This window comes from Siniperca chuatsi, linkage group LG12 (assembly GCF_020085105.1).
Source record: "Siniperca chuatsi isolate FFG_IHB_CAS linkage group LG12, ASM2008510v1, whole genome shotgun sequence".
Lineage (NCBI taxonomy): Eukaryota > Metazoa > Chordata > Actinopteri > Centrarchiformes > Sinipercidae > Siniperca > Siniperca chuatsi.
In genome coordinates this window covers 14560206-14580479 of record NC_058053.1, presented here as the reverse complement: position 1 = coordinate 14580479, position 20274 = coordinate 14560206, and the positions used below count along the sequence as shown (strand labels likewise).

The 20274-nt window shown below is 38.7% G+C and overlaps 2 protein-coding genes across 5 annotated transcripts in view; both read right to left on the bottom strand.

The window, feature by feature from the left end:
- myo3b (myosin IIIB) overlaps positions 1–8687 on the bottom strand; it is a 62185-nt gene extending 53498 nt beyond the window's left edge. The window contains 3 exon segments of the mRNA XM_044215559.1: positions 1845–2028; positions 8203–8248; positions 8586–8687. Of these exon segments, the coding sequence (XP_044071494.1) occupies positions 1845–2028; positions 8203–8248; positions 8586–8652 (297 nt within the window). The 5' untranslated portion in view covers positions 8653–8687.
- A 780-nt stretch (positions 8688–9467) lies between these two features.
- Positions 9468–20274, bottom strand: part of ubr3 (ubiquitin protein ligase E3 component n-recognin 3) — a 44584-nt gene continuing 33777 nt past the window's right edge. For all 4 annotated transcript variants that reach the window (XM_044215554.1, XM_044215555.1, XM_044215557.1 and 1 more), the window contains 8 exons: positions 18198–18298; positions 16964–17088; positions 14312–14419; positions 13957–14082; positions 13488–13667; positions 12279–12488; positions 11968–12107; positions 9468–11432 (listed from right to left, as the gene is read on the bottom strand). In XM_044215554.1, the coding sequence (XP_044071489.1) occupies positions 11315–11432; positions 11968–12107; positions 12279–12488; positions 13488–13667; positions 13957–14082; positions 14312–14419; positions 16964–17088; positions 18198–18298 (1108 nt within the window). In that variant the 3' untranslated portion in view covers positions 9468–11314. The remainder of the gene's footprint in view (positions 11433–11967; positions 12108–12278; positions 12489–13487; positions 13668–13956; positions 14083–14311; positions 14420–16963; positions 17089–18197; positions 18299–20274) is intronic.

Here is a 20274-nt window from a genome sequence, read left to right as displayed (position 1 = left end):
TCCTGGATGTCTGAGTGAAAGTGTCAGCAGTCTAATCAGGAAGAGGGATGAGAGATGAGGCAGCTTCATCTTCATGGCCATCTGGGGAGCATCATGGTGGATAGCACTGGCAGTATGGGGATTGTTCCATTGACACAATCACAGGAACGCCACATACCAAGCCTCACTAGCACAATACGGTGCCAATGCAGAGGCTACAGCATCCTTATTACACAGACAAATGAACACATATACAGAGAGGATACCGCTAATGCAGGAGCTACACTTTCTGGTAAGGGTGTGTTAGACTTAACATGACAGGAAATAAATGAAAAGGGAAGACGTTGATATATATCACTGGAGCAAGTACAACTGCATCAAGATGGAGAGGAGGAAAACGTACTGGCAACTTACTCTGTTTGAATGGCTCGCATGCTGAGACAAGTCACATAGTTATAAAGAAAAACACAATGGTTTTAGTCTGTGCTTTCTGTCACAATATTACGAGTTGTTGCAGTCATATAAAAAAACTAAATGAATGGGGTAATCCCTCACCAACACTAAAGGTTTGACCTAAAGGTATATTATATTATATATATGTAGTTTTGCTAAGCATACATGGCCAGTCATAAAGAGATCATGTAAGTAAAGGACACTTATTGAGAACAGTCTTGAAGTTATAGAGAGGTGTTAAGTGTTTTTTAGGTGACTTTTTAGGTGACTTTGCCCCCCAAAAACTTATGCTTCCCTGTTGCCTTAAAACTGTGAGATAACCAGTGGCAGATCTAACTAATTCTACACATATAGTCATGCAGCTAGAAACTACCTATGTAGCTATATGAGGGAGGCACAACATAGATGCACAAGTATGACACTAATAAATCCAAGTGTTCACGAGACAGAGCAAAGCAGGAAACAATACTAAGAGTCTACTGCCATGCAAGCGACTCTGTAAGGCTGTGCTTATGTACAGCAGTGCTTTGAGGTACATGCAAATGTCAGCATGCTAACATGCTTCCCAAGACAATACTAAAATATAAAAAATTATGAACAAATTAAAAGTTTGACCTGCTGGTAGCGCTAGAAGAAAAGTCAGGGGATCAACAAGTCATTAGGATTCATCCTCTGAGCCCCCATGCATATATGTACATATATGTACCAAATTTCATTGCAATCCATCCATAGAGCCACCCCGCAAGCATGGCTAAAAAATATTGCTACACACGTTTTTTTTTCTCTCCAGACATTCCTCTAATCTCTGGATATTTTTTTTCTTATTTGGGCCTCTAAAAATGAATTAAATAAAATGTGGAAAAACATATTTTTTTGTTGTTTTGGTCTTAACCCATGCAACCCTTGATGATGGGTCGCAAGCAGTCATAGTTTCAATTTAAGGGGCTACAAGGCAAAAGGGTTGGAAACCACTGTATTAAATGACTGAGTGAATGAGTTTCTGGATGCTCTGATGGATTATACAAACTACACAATACTACTTTACATTAATACACAATATAATGAAGCCCTAGCTGGTTCTGCATCATCCATAGAGTCTGCTCTTCTCTCACTACAGTTAGGGTTAGTTCAAACAGCTTGTGATGTCTGCAAGGTGATGGTTTTTATGCTGTCAAGCAAAGCGTTAAGATGCAGCTTATACAAAGCAACTTTTTTTGCACATAAGCTATCAATACTAAGCACAGTAACAGTATATTTCTGCACATGAATCAGTCAGCCTTAACAGATACTGCATCTAGACCCTAATGGTTTATATAACAGACGGGCAACTGAACATAGATGACACGCAGCAGCCACAGTGGTTTTGAATTCTGCAAAAGGTTCCACGGTAAACATGCTTTTATCTGACTTACATTGATCGGGTCCAGCACTTTCACTGCTGCCTGACTCCCATCCTTCTTGTTGGTCACTCTGTAGACTTTGCCATACGTTCCTTTACCAATGGTCTCCACTATATCCCAGTTACCTGATGGATCGCCCAGGTTCTCCATGCCAATCATGCTGGATTTATAAGGATACAGTCCATACAGTGAATGCCTAGAGGGTAAACACAGTCCCAAGTGCAAAATCTTTGGTGGAAAATAACTTTACAAAGCATAGAATGTTTTCATATAAGTGAAAAATATAAAATGAATTCTTGCTAGAAACACATTGTCTCCCAGTTAACATCACAGAGAAGCAAGTAATTGAAATCAAAAAAGTATGAAGTGCGTAGAGCTGTGTATGTGTAGCACAGAGCAGTACATTTGTTCCCAAAGGCCTGCTGATTCACCTGAGACGACTACATCCGCCAAGGTCTAAAGCAGGACAAATCAAAGCAAAAACAAAGCAGACAGCTGTAGGTGGAGATGACAATACGCTACTTACATGGCAAGTGTTTTTTTCTTCTGACTCATCGGGGCTGAGAAAAATTACAACTAAAGAGTCTCTAGTGATCATAACATCACCGATAGCAACAGCAATTGCTTCCTCAAGAGGACGGACAACAAGTGGCATTTCACAGAGACACTGAAATTAGCCCTCTCCACAGGGACCTTGTCACTGCCCACTAAGAAGTGCAATCTCCTCAAGATCAATTGGATTGGACAGAGATTAACTTGACAAGTGCCATCCTGAATGAGCAGTGAACCGGCACCACACCTCCACTCAAACTGTTGATGAAATGATTATTATGTAAAGTGTTTTATAATGTGATTTACATGTCTTCAGCACATGAGACGGTTATGAGGACTAATGATCAACAGCGATGCAAAAGCCCGATATAAAATCACCCTGTAAGTCTACAAGTGATGTGATCAAATACAACATGTAAGACCAAAACAGCTGAGACAGAATAACATGACGGATTAGGAAATGATATTGCCATGTTGGGATACATGCATCCTATTCTGTTTGGAAAATGACACGTTCCAGATAAACATGACGGAGAGGAATGTTTGTGTACGATCTCACGACTGCTCCACTTGTCATAAACGTGTTATGCATCACTGAGGTCGTGTGACCCTGAGGGAACAGGGGATCGGCAAATTGATGTGAAAAAACGTGAATGATGTTTAACCCTCAGGAGCTGTGGCCACTCACACGGGAGGACAGATTTATGAAGTGTTGTGCATGCAGGTTGAGCATCGGCATCTGGGTAGATGGATATAGGCCTACCGCAATTCTGTGGATCCTTCAGGGAGCCACACGATAGTAGCACTTAGCCAAAGTACCTTTTGTAACTGCGATTTTATAACACATGTTTAAATAATAATTACACAAGGTTAGTACTGATTAACTTAAGTATTGTTTCATCTTCGGTCTAATAATCCATCATTGATTGTTCTGAAGTTAATCGCCCATCTTAAACTGTCTGTGAATAATGCATCACACCCGCCTTATTAATCAACAAGATCCAAACCTGTTTACTTGCCATTTATAACTGTTGTTCTGTTTTGTAACATGTGTCCAACCTGCTCTACATCTACACCGTGCTTTTTGAACACATCACCAGTCACCAAAGAAGGCTCATATTCCTCTACGACAGCTTTTCTCTAATGACCAGCTGCGACACATACGTGCTCTAAAATATCGACCTTTTCCTGCGACTTATACACAGAAGCTTAAGCCTCGGTTGTGCAGCTGCAGATCATAAGAAACTGGTTATTGTTTTTAGTGAATTACTGTTCAGTGCACAATATATTTCATAGGCTAAAGTCTAATACTGTACAAAAGTATTGTTCTGCAAGAGTATTTTTTCAAACAAGTTGTTAAAGCAGAACCCAACAACAACTAGACTTTAACATCAGATTGGCATCAGTCAAGCTTAATTTTAGGTTACACAGCACAAATAACCTCATCTACCTTTTGAAAATCAATCATAAAAACATGTACTTCATAGCAAGAGTCTGCATCCACCACACACAACAAACTAATGTGGTCATTTACTCTTTTGCATCTATTCATCATTCAAAATAGTTTTCAAAGACCAATAAAGCTCAGATCATAAAGCCAGAAGTCACACATACCTGTTACTGTGAAAGTGTTTGCTCTCCCTCACACCACAACGCTCCAGACTAATTCCTGATAATCTACAGGGATTAATAATTCACCAGTAATCTGCAACCTGACCTGCAGCAGGGGGCAGATGTATCCACTCATAATGGTGGCTGATATGAAGCATCTCAGGTTGCACACAGGTTACCAGGAAGTTTGCGATAGTTGCTAGGCCACATGACTGCTGTCTGTCTCCCACTGTGTTCATGATGTTCTTTACACTTCCAGCAGTTTCTATTTCATCTGACAACTTCATCTCAGTTTCTTGTATGCCAGTGACAACAACGTGATAAGCATCTCCGTAGCTACCGTATGGCAGTGCAAGCTATAATGGGTATGTTGTGTCAAAAGGACAATCTGTCCATAAAGTCAAATATAAGTCCAGAACTATGCAGGGAAATCCAATGTTAAGACTCATTGTAGGAGTTTATAATTGAGCCTGGGTCTGGCCTCTTTAACAATATATCTATATCTACAAAACAGAGCCGACATGCTGAGTGACAGTAACTAAAAACAAGACATTATTCCACCTGAAAAATTACAACGCTGGATGTTGCTGTTGCCGTGAGTCTCAAGCCCAGGGGATTGACTGAAGTGAAAGATAGTCACACCAGCTGGAAGGAGCTTAAATATGGGCAGAACTTGCGCAAATATTCATACATGTTTTAAGGCAGTGGTTCCCAAAACTCTTTCTGTCAACTTCTCCTTTGAAAGCCAAAAGGAAGTCAGGCCTTCCCACCCCACCACCCTCCTTGGCACATAAATAATGTATTAACTTGTTACAATACTTGGAAAACTAGTAACAAGGAATCAAGTTGAATTTCCTTGAAATAGCATTATCAAGAACATGGGCAGCATGTTTCTTTTTATGCACGTTTCCCATTAGCATCTGTTTTGCAAATCAAACATTTATGGGGTTTTATACACAAAAGGCTATCCTGCTATATAATGGCTGTAAACTAGAACAGTGGTTCCAAACATGTGGGTCAGGAACAACTTAGGTGGTCAACAGATAAATCTGAGGGGTCACAAAAAGAAAGCAGAAAAAACATATTTCTGCTACACAAAGTTAGATATATTTTTTCAAACTTTTGTCTAATCCTTGCTTTTTTTTTTACTTCTTGTTGATTGCTGGATCATCTTCTAGACCTTTAAAGGTAATCTGAAAAGGAATATTAGTCTTGGTTATAATCTGTAGACATATGTAATTAAGGCATTTAAGGCAAATAGCTTTAAAGGGGTCACAAACAAAAAAGTTTGGGAACCACTGAAGTAGAGTCTTGATAGGCTTGCTAGCATCAGAGCGCTCGTTTGTTTATTGAAACCCAGATGAATCAGATTCATTTCAACTGTAGTTCTCGGACACATTTTTTTGCAGTGGTCTCTGTGCCACATTAAGCAAAGAGCTTAATGTAACAGACAAAATATAAGTGAGCAGACGTTAAGTAGAGTTATAAAATAATTGCAAAACTTGATGCTACGCTGTTTCCTTGTAGACCTGCTGTCAAACGTCTTATTGTCACAAAGCAAAGGAAAAACCCAAATGCTGTTCTTTAAATGGACAAGAGATCACTGTTGCTTTAGAACAGGACACCGCTGGTCCTAGATGACGACGCTCAGGTTACCCTTTGTTTACCACACTGCGTCAGCATACCTGAAAAAGGGACATCGTATCTGCTGTTCAAAATGCTGGTCAGTGCTTCTCTATGACACAGAATGTGGAATTTGTGTATAAACTGGAATATACCATAATAGTATATGCAGATGCTTCCTGAGCTAAATAACATTCCACCTCAACATTTGCATTTCCGGTGAATCTACATAATTCCAAGTTTCAGTTATGGTTGGAGGTGGTGACAGCTTTAGATGATATGAACAGCTGCAGCACAGGGGCCGTCTTTGTCACCAGAAACAGTGCAAAGTAAAAGTGAGTAATCTAATTTTCTGCTTCCATCAAACTCGCACAATCCCACCCTCTCTGGTAAAGCCTTACGGGGGAACTTCACTTGGTAAACCATTTGGTAAGTCTGTGGAGAGAAAAAAAAAACCTCTGAACTATAATCCCTTTTAAGGGGATATGAAGAGGCTTTGCAGTAAACCTCCGCTAGCCATGAGCCAGGCCGAAAGCACTGTGCCCTTGTTCTCACCCTGGACTCCCAAAGCCTCACACGGCCAGAAACAAACACATTTTTGGGTTTGTTTTTTTTTTAAAGTTTAAACCCCCTAAGCAGTGCACCTGCATGATTAATAACTGCCAAGTGACAACTTTGGATACACAAAACATCAACCTAATTAACAAGAAGCCAACATCATCATCAAAATAATCAATCTAAAAACCCGAACCACTGTCAGAAATGAATCTCTGTCATCTAATCACAAACATCAAAGATGTTTTAGCAGCCAATGTGACATGACGCATACAGTGCAGTGCTCCTGTTAGTGTAAATGCAACAAAACTAACTGACTGTTATAAATTAAAGTTACATAATCTGAATCATATTTTAAGAATTACCTGTACCTTTTTTAAAAATCACTAAACAGTTTTATCATTCTGACAAAATTGTGAATTATAACTCCATGTTTCAGTGTTTTAAGAGTGCTTTGGCTCAGATTCAAAGTGCAAACCTCTTAATGCAAAGAGCCAAAACAACGTAGGTAAATTCTTACCTCTAAATACAAAATTTTAACCTTACAAAGTGCAAAACACTAAATCACATGTTCAGTCCTTAGGATACAACCACCGCATATTAGCATAAACTTCAATGTTTATCACTAAGCGTACAGATCACTGAATCCTTGCTAATTAATTCACCACCACTGAAAAATATTTCAAATGTAAGGCTGCAGTGGTAAGAATCTAATTTATATTGAGTGTCCGTTACAGTAATGTAAATTGTGGTTTAATATTATATGTTTTCCACTGTAGCTCGCTGGCTTCTAGATTATTAAACCAACAAGTGAATGAAATATTTAATGCTTGATGTCTTTGGATAAATTGCACTTATTTTCTCATTGCTATATGAAATGACCAATGCAAACTGTTTTGCATTATTTGATAATGACCATTTTATTTTGAAATGCAACAATTATTAATATCCCCTGATATACATCCACAATGTTTAACTGTTAAACTTACTATGTGAAGTTTCATCATATGTGATACAGATGTTTTCATTTTGTGTGCTACCTGAGATTTTGAGTCAGATTTTTTTCTCTCGTAAATTACGTCTTCCTCCAAAAGCTACAACAACTATACTTAACGAATGAATCGATTAGATCGGTCACTGTTAAGGATCATCTCCACATATTTGTATGATTTGGATGTATTCTCACCTCTTAATATCAGCGGTGGATTGTAACTAAGTACATTTACTCAAAAGATGTACTGTAATATTGTACATTTTGATCCACTACTTTTGTCTGACAGCTTTAGTTACTAGTTACTTTTCAGATTACTTTTTCATACCCTTCCATGAAAACCATGTATCTCCAAATTTGGTGATTTTGAATGTTTCTGATGAACTGAAGGATTAAGCATTCCTTTATGGGCTGAGAAAATTCTCCTACTTCTTTAAACCTTGGATTAGCTGGAAAATGGGTCACAAAGCTGAAAACAGGCCTGTTTTTCTGAGCTCATGAAAAGTTGACTTTTTAGAGATACGTGGTTCTCACAGGACAGCCACGCTACAAACATATGATGATCTTATAGAAGATGATGCATTGCTGTAGATTAAACTACCCAACAGTATATAAAGTAGTTAAAATTAGCTCAACCTTAAGCAACTACAGCAGTAAAATGCAACATGCACATGAATGCAGCAGTGATATTAATCAAGAAACAGCAGATATAATAAAACACTGACAGGGACCTTTTTACTGCAGAATGAGTACTTTTACTTTTGATAAGTCAAGTAGATTTTGTTGATTATACTCACATACTTTTACTTAAGTAAGGTTTTGAATGCAGGACTTTTAGGCTACTTGTAGTGGAGTGTTTTCACAGTGTGGTATTGCTGACTGTTTGGTGATGAAAGCAGATGCTGTCAATGAACACCACTGCATGCACAGTATTTCACAATGTAAAAATGACACCAGAATTAAAGCTATCCAGACTAGCTGACAGTGTAGTCTTGTACATTTTCTGGAGGCCTACTGATGAGGAAACGTGAGTCCTACCTTGATTTTGCTGCCTCCGTATTTCCATCTCTAAAATCTGCAAAACCTGCAAAACAGGGGAAACTGTTTCAGACACCAGCTGATCACTGCTCAGTCTTGTATCCTTATCTGTGGATGTGGATCAATAACAGCCAACACTGGAAATAGTTTTACATAAACTTTACTGTATTGGCTTTAACTAACCAATTCTTTACGTGCAGCTTACCGTCCATAGCAACATATCCGAAATGATTTCCCTGTTTACTCAGTGAAGGGTTTTAATTATTAACAGTATAGACACCTGAGCATGCTGTCCTGCAGACCAAAAGGTCTTATCTGACCAATATCACCTCCTGCAGCCTTCAATGGTCTAGTCATGCTCCCTGACGCAGCAGTATACCTACCTGCACATGGAGTAAATGAGGAATTGTCCAGCGATGCTCGCCGTAGCACCGCCTGTAACACCAGCATCTCTCAGCATCAAACTTGTCGCACGGTCTCGGTGGTTTAAACCCGGATGAAATTTCTCCGCTGGTCCATACTAGAATTTATTTTGTTGTTGTCTAATTGGTTGGAAAAAAGAGACTTTGTGCGGCCATTGGTCATTAACCCAGGGGCCTCCCTTGTTTATGAAACTTAAACCCAATTATCCTCAAAATGCCCACTCACATGGCAGCGACATTTCTCTCTGCTACTCTGAAAAGGCCAGTGGACTATTGGGATTCATTTGAACAGTTTGTACAGAAATCACCAATAGAACTTACTTGTGTGTAATTGTATGATACATTTCCTCGACTTATATAAATAAAGCTGATTTTCTAGCAACCAAGCCACTTGCAGCAAGCATGCACTTATGTTTCAGTGATCTCAGTAGTGGGTAATGATGCACCTGGTTCAGTTGCATTTTTTAAATATTTTGCAACTTTTTACCCAAGTTGTATTCTAGCATATAGATTTGCATTATTCATTTAAAATAAATAAAGGTCACAGGATTTGTCTGTGGAGGTTATAATCTGAACTGAGATCCCTGGTGGACACAGTTTGAGGTAGGGGTCTATCCTACCAGCCACATTTCCTCACTACAGCCCATATAAGTGGCTTGAGTCTGAAGAAAAGCATTTATAGAAAGTAATATTTGAACGTTATAGAGCGGAGTCGATAGTAGAGTCATGAAATCCTCTTTCCTCTTGTCCATAAGTGTGTACATATGAGTAGACAAAATAATTCATTGTACTGCTCAAAAACAGACTTAAAAAAAACTGGCAGCAGAAAAAAAAGGACACAAATCAGCGTGTTTATATTTTATTCACATATGTTACATTTTGCATTAAATGTCCAAGTCATACTTTCTGGTCAAACTCAGAAAGTTTGAGTCAGCACCTACAGTAATGTACTGTATTCTCTCTTCATTCATACAGGAGAACACACAAGAGCTTTCAGTTACAATTTACACCCATTACTCGTTGGCTATTTGGTTGCGGTCATTTACAAAGTGGGTACTGCAAAATAAAGAAGAGAGGAGAAACTCAGTAAACAGAGAAGCAGCATGCATGAATTCAAGAGGAAGTTTTTTCAAGTGTTAACTTGTTCCTTAAAGATTCCTCGATGCAGCACGGCGTGGCCCAGCATTTCAAAACCAGACATCAGGGATATCAGCAGTATGCTGTTTATCACTCGAAAAAATTAACATTTTGGAGGCACGACTGGATAAATTTCCTCTCTTCCAGAAAAAAAAAAGAAGATGATAATCAGAAAATTAAGTAGCTAAGACACTTAAATAATGGTGACTTAAAGGATGTCATGCACAGTGTATAACGGATACTCAAGTCTGATAATCTTGTAATGTTGGAATGCAACTATAAATCACAACTAGATGAAGCATTAGTAAGTGATAGTCATCACAATAAATGTTCTATACTGCAGTTAGGACTCGACAATCAAAAGCATAAAAAGGGAAAAACTTTCTTTGACAGCACAGAAAGATGAAGAGTATTGGCATTTCTTCTCAAAAGCAACTTACATTTCATTGAGTTTCATATCTTGAGAGACAACTTTGATGGAACCAATATAGTATTTCTGCTCTCATATGGCCTTCAGTTTTGCCAGTGCAGCAGGACACCATATCTGTGCGATGACATTTCCTTGCCTTTAAAAATGTATGCTACTTAAATTCTTATGTTTGACTTCAGTGGAGCGATGACAATGAATGTTAAATTACTCATTGACCGGTTGTAGCTTTAGCTGTTTTTGAGTTTCTTCTTCAGAACCAACCAGAAACAGAAAGCGCATAAAGGGCAGGAGTGCGAGAACTGTAGTGAGCATGATGAGGTGACCGCATACCTCCTTAAACAAAGTGAGTTTGAGTCAATATTCCCAGCCATCTACCGTAAACTCAAAGCACAACCTTAGAAAAAAAATCTTCACAAAAGTTAAAATTACTTGAACAATGAGCAGCAGCATTTATTTAAATATTTAAAACGTATTTTAAACAGCGAAAACAAAAAATTCCTGAGGATGGATTGCAACTAGACCCATAAAAAGAGCCTTTGCTTGTTTGCAAAAAAAACTCTAGTGTGTTGATGGGTGGACTTGTCCTGCCTACCATCGCATCAGCAGACAATGAGTGCACATTGCAATAACATCGCTACACTCATCAGGAGCTTGAAACTCATGCCAGCACAGCAGAGCACATTTCGATAAATAAAAGGGATATGCATTAACATCATCATAAATGGTGCAAAAAGTAATCAAACTTTGCAGGGACATTCAGCACTTGATATATATTTTTAAAACCCAAATAAATACAACAGGCTTCAAAAGCCTGTTGCAAACCAATTGAATTTCTGGGCAAAGTTGTGCTTTTTACTTTGATCTTACCGAATTCTGTTTTTCCCTGTTGAAAACCACACAATAAATCACTTAAACACACACACACACACACACGTGTTAATCTTTAGGCATGATTGTACACCAAACTTCACATAAACCAAAGCTGTGGCAGCAATACCCTCACTGGATGTTTGTGTGTATCATGTTAAAGAGTTCCCAAATATTTGATCGAGGCAGACACATAAACCAGAAATAAAAATCTTCTCCGTCATGGGTTGCTGTTTTCAGTGGACTTCGGAAGATCTTAGAGTCCATTATAGTGGGGCCCCCAACGCTTATTGATGTGATCAAAGGTGTGTGAAACCCACTGTTGCTCCAACACTCGATACCTCTCCTCACACAAGAAGAGTGGCTTGCCACGGCTGGAGAAAGGCCAGAGGGGAAAACAAGAGTGAGAGCTGTGTTTGTTTTCTCTGCAGCAACAAGTATTTAAAACGAACTGTGTCCCTAATTCTAAAATAAGATTTTGAATATGTTGTGTGTTTGTACTTGCAAACATAAATGTACTCAAAAAAGTCTGTATGCATACTGTATTGTGATAACTAATGTTTGTTCTGAGTGTGATGTTGATATACACTACTGGAAGAGTTGCTCACAACTGGAAAAGTTAAAACAAATGGCAAATTTTGCTTCATCTTTGTGCAGTTTAACTGACAGTGACGTTCCAAAACTCCCTATCTGAAATCTAATCGCTACAAAAGTGCCGTGATTTCTTGTACACTACCTGCTATATGCTGTATACTATTGGTATAACAATTAGTATAGATACATACTGTATAGAATAAGTATGTGAAATGGAACTGGGACCCAGCACAGAGTATTAACATGTTTTAACTGTAAAAAGTTCACCGCACAATACTGTGTGGCATTTATAACTGTATGTGCGATGTGTCATACCGTAAATCGCGGTCTTCTTCTCCGTGGGCATCAAGGTAAACAGAACCCCACAGGCAGAAACGATGTCCACGGATGATGATGATGACGGAGGCATTTATCAGTAGAAAGATGCCTGTAGCTGCGCCACAATGTTGGGAGTGCTACAAGTGACAAAACAAAAAACAACATTTAAAAAATGATCCTGACACTGTCAAACAGCTTTCAATTAGCTATAAAATGAGTAATTGTTACAAAATAGGTTGTGTTGGCCCTCACAAAAAACAAATTAAGATAATAACATGGCCCTGCTTTTGAAGCACTGAGAAACTTACCAAAACACATTCACAGATACCCTGCTGTTTGCAGCAAACGCCTTTGAGACAGACGAAGGCGCCACAAACAAGGCAGAGTGCAGGGTCTTTTGGCACCTTTTTGCAGGCAGTGCAGGCCTTCCTGTGATAGTACTGGAAGATGATATTGTAGTTGTCAGGTAGCTGGAGAAGGCGGGGGGCTGCCCACTGAGGATCCTGGACAAGCAAGGTCTTCAGGGGAGAAGAAAGACAGATGTACATAAAATATACCGCATTCAGGCCATAAAGTTATTGTGCACTACAGTCATTAATACATTTTGTCCTCAAACTCTTCCTAGCTCTTCCCCAAACTCTGAGACTCCTGATCACTCAAGCATTAGTTCTCCACAAATATAATCATCAGTAAAAAGACTGCTAACAAAAGATAACATTTCTAAAACTATGAAATATACAATAAACTGTGCCTCTGTTTTTTTAAATAAGCATAAAGGAGCAAAAAGACTCACACTTGCTGTCAGTCTACACACAGAATCAAATTCATCATGTCTCAATGTTCCTAGTTTTTATGATGTCCTTCAGCTCTGAGATGTATTAATAACAAATGTCCCACGTTAAGAATTAGCAACCTAAATTGACATGCAAGACACTCCACGTTTTACACCAAATGATGTACAACATCCAAGGTTACTGCAATACTGAATGACAAGAGCATAAGACACATGGCTGGTTATGCAGTCACTCTCCTCAGAGACATTAACGGCTATGGACCTTGTCAACCAAGGTTGAAACTAATTGTCAATAGCACTTGAGTTACATGAAGTGTTTACAGAACATCAAGTTCAAAATACATGGCTTGAATATTTAATTGCTGAGACGCAGAACTACTATAGTCATTCTGAATAGTGACTTATGTTTACATTGAGCTGAATATAACATCTTCATCTTAAGATAAGGATTTTTTTGTCTCACGTGATTTTACTGGTATATGCCTGCTGTCTTTTGCATGAATTAAAGGGAATAAGGCTTCCCATATTGATAGGGCAACACAATGACCCTTATCAAGAACAATAATACATGACAAAAAGTTAAAAATATGTGAGCTTAATATTTCATTGCAGCAACATAACTGGCACGGCTAAAATATCTTTAATGAATAAAATCCTGTTCTCTGAGTTTCAAGAAAAGAATCTCTCTGTCTCTCTCTCTCTAGTCTGAAATTGACATACATACCAATGATTGCTCAGCCTGCATCTGAGAGAGCCCTGTGACCTCAGCGCACCACTGTGTCACCAAGTCAAAGGCGCTGACCGCCCACTTCAGACATGAGGCACTGTGCACGATGTTGGAAGGCTGAGGGGCCGATGGTAAGAGCCCCAAACACACAGCCAAGGACAAGAACTCCTCCTCCTCCTGAGAACACGCAAACAAGAAAACAGCTGGTGAGGTCACTCTCTTTGTTTTCACCAACACCTGTGATTCATGGTAAGTCAAAGGATCTAAACTGTTGTCTACCAATGTGCAGAAACGCATCATGTTTCTTGCATTGAGACATCAATCATGCTGGACAAGATTTACTGTCATCATGAGAAATTCAACAATAATGTACACAAGATGAGCAGAAATATTGACTATTCTTGCTGCAAGGATACATGGGTAGGGTAGTTTCAGCAGATAGGATGACATTTATGATACGACATACCAGGCAGCCAGTTAGGTTGTCTCCATAGAGGTGATGCTGCAGAAGGCAAGAGAGGCGAAGGAAGGGCAGGCAGAACTGCTGGAGGCTGAACTCAATAGACTGTGGGGACCACACACTGGAGATCAGCTTGAGAGGGAAACAACAGTAACACTTGATCAATAACTAGCCAACAGCTTGCTGATAATACTGTGATGTAAATCTCCCCAGTAGATTAGTGGAGACGTTACACCACTGTCTCTCACTGTATTGTTTGAGAGAAAATGAAAAAGGAGAAAAAAAAGGAAAAAAGGAGAGTACCATCCTGAAGGCTTATGGTTATGTTCTTAAGTGCTAAACAGTCGTTTTAGTGGCTCACCATTGATGTTTCTTCAGCATTCACCTTGTAGACACTCTTGTCCTTAGAGAGCTCACTGATAACATGACTGAGCAGCGCTTCAAACGATTTCTCAGCATTTGCAGCATTCTGTGGCAGAAAATCAAAATGCAGAAAATGTTGACTACATGTAATCAAACATTAAAAGACCAAGATTTTCACTTAAATCTACTCTATAATCTCTGACGGTCAACAGACATTCATTTCTATTTATTCCTTGTTTGATCTGAATTAAGGGGAGAGCATTAAACCAAAATACTGTTTAGCTGGCTATAAAAATTCATTCATAAAAATTCCATATTGTTGCAGTCCCTCCAAACACTTATCTATGCCTTTGTCTATTGAGAGGAGAAGGAGGATGGAAAAACTCTGGTACACCTGCAAAGTTAGGTATTAACATAAACTCCAACCAATAAAGCCATAACAAATATGCTAGCAGTCTAAATTAGCCCTTCATCCTGGAAGGCATGTGTAGATTTACTGCCAGAAAGAATTCATCACTAGTCTAACTGCTAAATAAAGATATCACATATCTCTTCGTGTTGTTTTAAGTTCACAGACAACAATGAAACATCCTCATTCAAACATCCTTTGGTTGTTGCCTCTATATACAGAAAACCAAAACCAACATGAAGGGTCTTAGTATGGTGTTGGGCAACCATGAGCCTCCAGATCAGTTTCAGTGTAGTCTGCTTCCACACCTCTGAATTGTTGCCCACATTTTTTCAGTGTTTCAGTTATTATTTTGCTTCATAGGGATTGAATGGGGACCTTATCTCCCTGTGCCAGAAAAATAGCCACACCCCTTAAAAATAAAGACAGAAAAATGACTAAAAAAAAAGGCGAATTAGATTTACACAGATGTACAAAGTGTTGTAAGTTGACTTACAGAAAAAACAACTCTGAAATAGTCATATTTCTTCAATTGTCATGACAAACTTTAAGTTTACTGCTAACTGCTCCTGGCAACAGCTACCACAGCTTCTGTATCAACTACAAATTACGTCAGTGGGACGGATGCCTCACTCACTAGGTTAGGGGCAAAAAAACACAACAAAACAACCCCCCTTTCCAATGACAAATTGGTTAACATGAACACAATGTCAGATGTTCGATTGCCATGTTCAGTTGAGATCTGTAACTATGAAGGCCATAGCATTCACATAACTTTCTTGCAGAGGACATGTATCATAGCCTACAGGGATTGAAATTGATAAGACACTCAAATGACCCTTAACCAGGGTCAAAAACACACAAAAATAAAATGGTCATGGCATTATCAATATATTGTCAGTTTTAAAGTATATGAATGTCACATATCTAGAATATATAATGTAGATCAGAATGAGCCTTCCTAGTCCTCCTTGTAAGTATAAAATGTGCTGCATTGTAGAATATAATGACTTACAGAGGACAGTAATTCTTTCCTCACAATATAAACATCTGATAAGAGGTAGAGACATTACTGAATGTGTATTCTGATAAAAATGCAACTGGTTTGGCTAGTATTTTATATAGGAGGAAAAGCTGCAAGCATTTATCAAGCTGAAGGTGGTAGAATATAAAACAGCAGTCTTATCTCGTCGTCTGTCCTTTCTCATAGATTTATAGGGGAGGAATTTCAAGTCCATGGATTTCTTTCCTCTAGGCTCAGATCTTTGTTCAGGCTGCATATTTTGCAACAACTTCAATTTAATTACCAAATATGGATGCCATCCTCTTTGTGGATTTGAAATCCATCTTAATGGCAGCTTGTGAATGCATGCACTACTGTTCATGACAGTATAGTGGGTAGATATTAACCCACCCCTCCATTATGGATGGAGGGGTGGGTGGATGGAGGATTTCAGCTATTTGTCTTATGAGATTCAACCCAGCCACTCACTAATACAGATTTAATAGACTGAAGACAGATAGCCAATTAATGCAACACTCTCCAGCAATCACACTTTTCCAGATAATGAAGATCGATACTGTCGGGAAAGGGCTCAATTCATCTCAATACTAAGTCATACACAATGATTTACTGTTGATGTAGACTGGTTCTATGGAACAATCAGAAGATACAACTGGTTCAACAACCAGACTTTTAACATCCTTTGAAAATGTTCCCCAGCAGGGTTAAAACTACACTTAAGAGAAAATACTGTGATGATTCTCTTTACACAACTTATTTCAGCAGTACTTAATGGTCCAGCACAAAACCTTCATCTTTACAGTATGACTATCTTTTTGTGACAAATTTTTTTAAAATTAATTTTTACATTATGATTAGGGTTTTACAGACATGCATTAACTACAGAAGTCCATGGAAGCAAAGGAAAACCAACAAATCAGCAACAAGAAGAAATAAATACAAGCCCAGAAATAAACCAAATCCCTATAATAGAGAGTAAATATTAATACAGATGAAGTAATGGGTAAAATATTACATCACTTCAGGGAGGTCACAACCTCAGGTGACCATATATCTTGGTCTACATCGTTTTAGCCTTTGAGTATTACAGTGATTAAAGAAAAAAAGGACAAAAGCGTACTGTATGCTTGACACTAGAAAATAAGGGAAGTAAGTTTGGTATTAACATTTCATTATGAATGAGGTCTCAGACTAATTCAATGTGATCTCACTTTTACCTTCTTGAGTGCTCCAGACGTGCTCCAGGCCTGCCTTTCTTCTGGGCTGAACTTGGATGAGAGCGCAGCCAGAGCCTGGGCGAATTGCAGGTTGTACAGCATCTTCACCACACAGTTAAAGTGCTCTACACAGGGAGAGAAGGTGACACTGATTATATAAACCAAGTGGAAACTTAAAGAGAAGCGGAGAAGCACAATATGAACAGATACATTATTAAAAGAATGAATAACATTACTTCAATATGTGAGCATATGTTATTTTGAATTTTGAATATCTTGCGTATCTAGCGTAAAAAAAAGCCAATTGAAGAGGGTTAGCAGCTATTCACAGGGGCATTGTATTTGGTTTCTCAGTTCTGCATAGAGAGCCTCACTAAACAGCATGCAGGATAATTAGCAGAGTGTTTCAGGTGGAAAATGTAGCCTGACAGATATTTAAGTTTGGTTTAAAGCACAACAAAGAGTGCCATTTGTTTTCTTATACAACAAAGGGCTGCTGATAGCTCCACTGTCCTGGTCACTGTGACAAGTCTCAGTATACACAATTAAAAAGGTAGAACTAAAAAGCAGGTCACCACTTGACAGTAATCAAGTGCAAACCCCCAAGGTCTGATCATGTCTCTCCCTTTCTATTTCTCTTTAAATTATTGCAAAAATTATTACATTAATGATGCTTTGTTTTTTCTTTTAAAAAAAAAATTACATAAACATTATTTAGCATTATTATAGCCGGTAGTCTGCGCTACATGCTATATGAAGACACGATTTATAAATGCTAAGGACATCCAACTATAATGTTAACTTTTTCAGTCAAAAGCTTCACTTTCCCAAAAAAAGAAAAAAGGTCCATGCCAGCAGTCAACCTAATTCAGTCATCAATGAAATTATCTGCCTGCTGCGACACTTCTCCCATTAAATATGACTGCAGTGTGTTGGGCCAGGTCTTTAGGTGGCCCTCTGCCTTTTCTGTTGAAGGGCTAAGATGGAGGACATGCGGCGACAAGCCACAGATGAAGGACACACAAAGGAAGTGCAGCCCTCCCATCACCAGGGTCGTGTCTCTCTGATCCTCATAGCCAAACAACGGCAACAGGAGTATAGATAAGAGATGTGAAATGCTTCTTTCCAGCACTCGGCACTGATTACTATGGATAATGGGACTGTCCTTGTGGTGCAGCCAACGAGAGACTCCCTACTCTCTTGTAATGTTATGATGCAGACGTAGGAACTGTACCTTTTCGCAGAGGCTGTGGCATCGTTAGCACAAAGATAATCAGGAGGGAAGGGACATCTCGAAACAGCATGGGTACCTCAGGTCTCTCTTCATCAAAGCCACTGCAAAACATGCAAAAGAGCTTTTCATTAATCATAAGGTATACTGTATATAGTTGGCCCCATTTCAAATAGCTATTGTGATGGAAAAAATGAAAAAAATCACAAGAAACATATTTATTTATCAACTAAAACCAACAAGTTCATGCAAATAGTGAAATACAGGTACTCTCTTCAATAGAAACTATACACCCATTATAAACATGTTGGTCTCCTGTCTGAATATGCGCCATGTAACTTTGAGCAACACAAGGTAAAACATGCACAGCATCTTGTTCCGCCTTCTAACATCACTGTAACACATTTATTATTTCAATCATCATCTCTTATGCACAAAGAAATAGATTCAGTTTTATAAACTAGGAAACACTGTGCAAGAGCCAATTTTAGATTTTTCTCAGATCAGATCAGTCTAACTATTTTTCCTTCAAGATGCGACCAGAGCAGAAGAGCTTAAAAAAATAATAAGAGGTTAAAAAAGACCAGCACTCTCTCTCTCAATATTTTCAGTTTAATGGATTTTTTATGAACATCCTTCAGAACATTTACAAACATGAGTTGCAACTTAATGTCCTGTCATTCAATTTAACTTTATAAATTAGGCAGCAGAATTTGCTCTCTAATAACTTAAATGATGTAACTGATGTGAAAATGTTTTAGTGACGACTCCATGAGAAGCAGAGGTGGGCATCTTTCGTGTTCACGCTGATTTATTAAGTCTAACGGTAAAATACGTTTTAAAATCCAACAGTGATGGAGCCTCAGAGAACATAAATCATTCTTCTTTTTTTTGCCATTGTAACTTTTTTAACTTGTCTCTTTCAATCAATGTTTTATCATGTGTGAAAAAGCCGTAATTTATGTAAACGTCACCTATGTCTGAATGCCAAAAAGCCATCACTTTAACAGCTTGATGAAGGCAGCAATGTTACCGTCCATCTTCCTTAATGCAGCCCCAGTTACATATTCCTATTGTGTGCCATCTCCATTTAAATGACTTCTGTTCTGTTGACAATTCAGAGAGGTTCCAATATTCACTCTACTCTTGAAAGGCCTCGGGGCTTTTGAACGAGAGGAACTGCACTTAAAGAATAATACCTCCCATTACCAAAGCACTCACCAGTTAATTCCACTGTGCATTGGAGGAAAGCCTTAGAGGACGGAGCTTTCAACCCTGCTAAGACCACTGCATACAAACTATACTGTAAAATCTTCATTCATTCCTCTTTGGTTTATCTAATACAAATAAGGCAAGAGCAATGTTTTGCATCTATGTAGAAACATCTCTCTCTGTCCTATTTAACTAGGCTAGATCAGGTTGACTGCCTAAGGGTGTCAAAGACAGTGCTCCCTCCCGAAACCCTAACAAAGTATTTTTAAAACACCAAATGGCTCCTCTGAGAACACTGTACGGCTGTGAGCACTTCAATTGTAACAGGTGTAAAAGCTCTGTTACAACACTAACGGAGGAAACGTTGTTCAAGCTCATCTTGTATTGTTAAGTGCTGCAAGTAGCTTTTCTTCTTTCTTTTTTTTAACCAAACATTTGTGCATTAAATTGCACGTTCTGATGTACAGTAGTGATTCAATACAGAAAAAGACTGTGAGTGTGGCAGAAACTATGTCTTTTGTTAAATACGGGTTTCTGTTGAAGCTAGGTGGACAGCTGGGAGCTGAGATGCCATGCTGGTTTGGTGTTGCTGTGGTGCAGTCCTTTTCAGTACAGTGAATTTGACAGGGTCGTTTTGCTCTCTGTGGAGTGCCCGGTAATTTGCCAGATGCAGCAATTATTGGTATCTATGGAAACCACACATGGTCCCTTTTCTGTTTTTAGCTCCTCTTGTGTAGAGGAAAAGCTGTTGGGGGCAGGAGGAAATGGTGGTGTTTAGAGAGAGGACAAAGTGGCGCTATGATTGCATGTTTATGTGAGGGAGAAAAAGTGTGAGGGAAAGTGGAGTCTGGGAGGTATGAAAAATGTA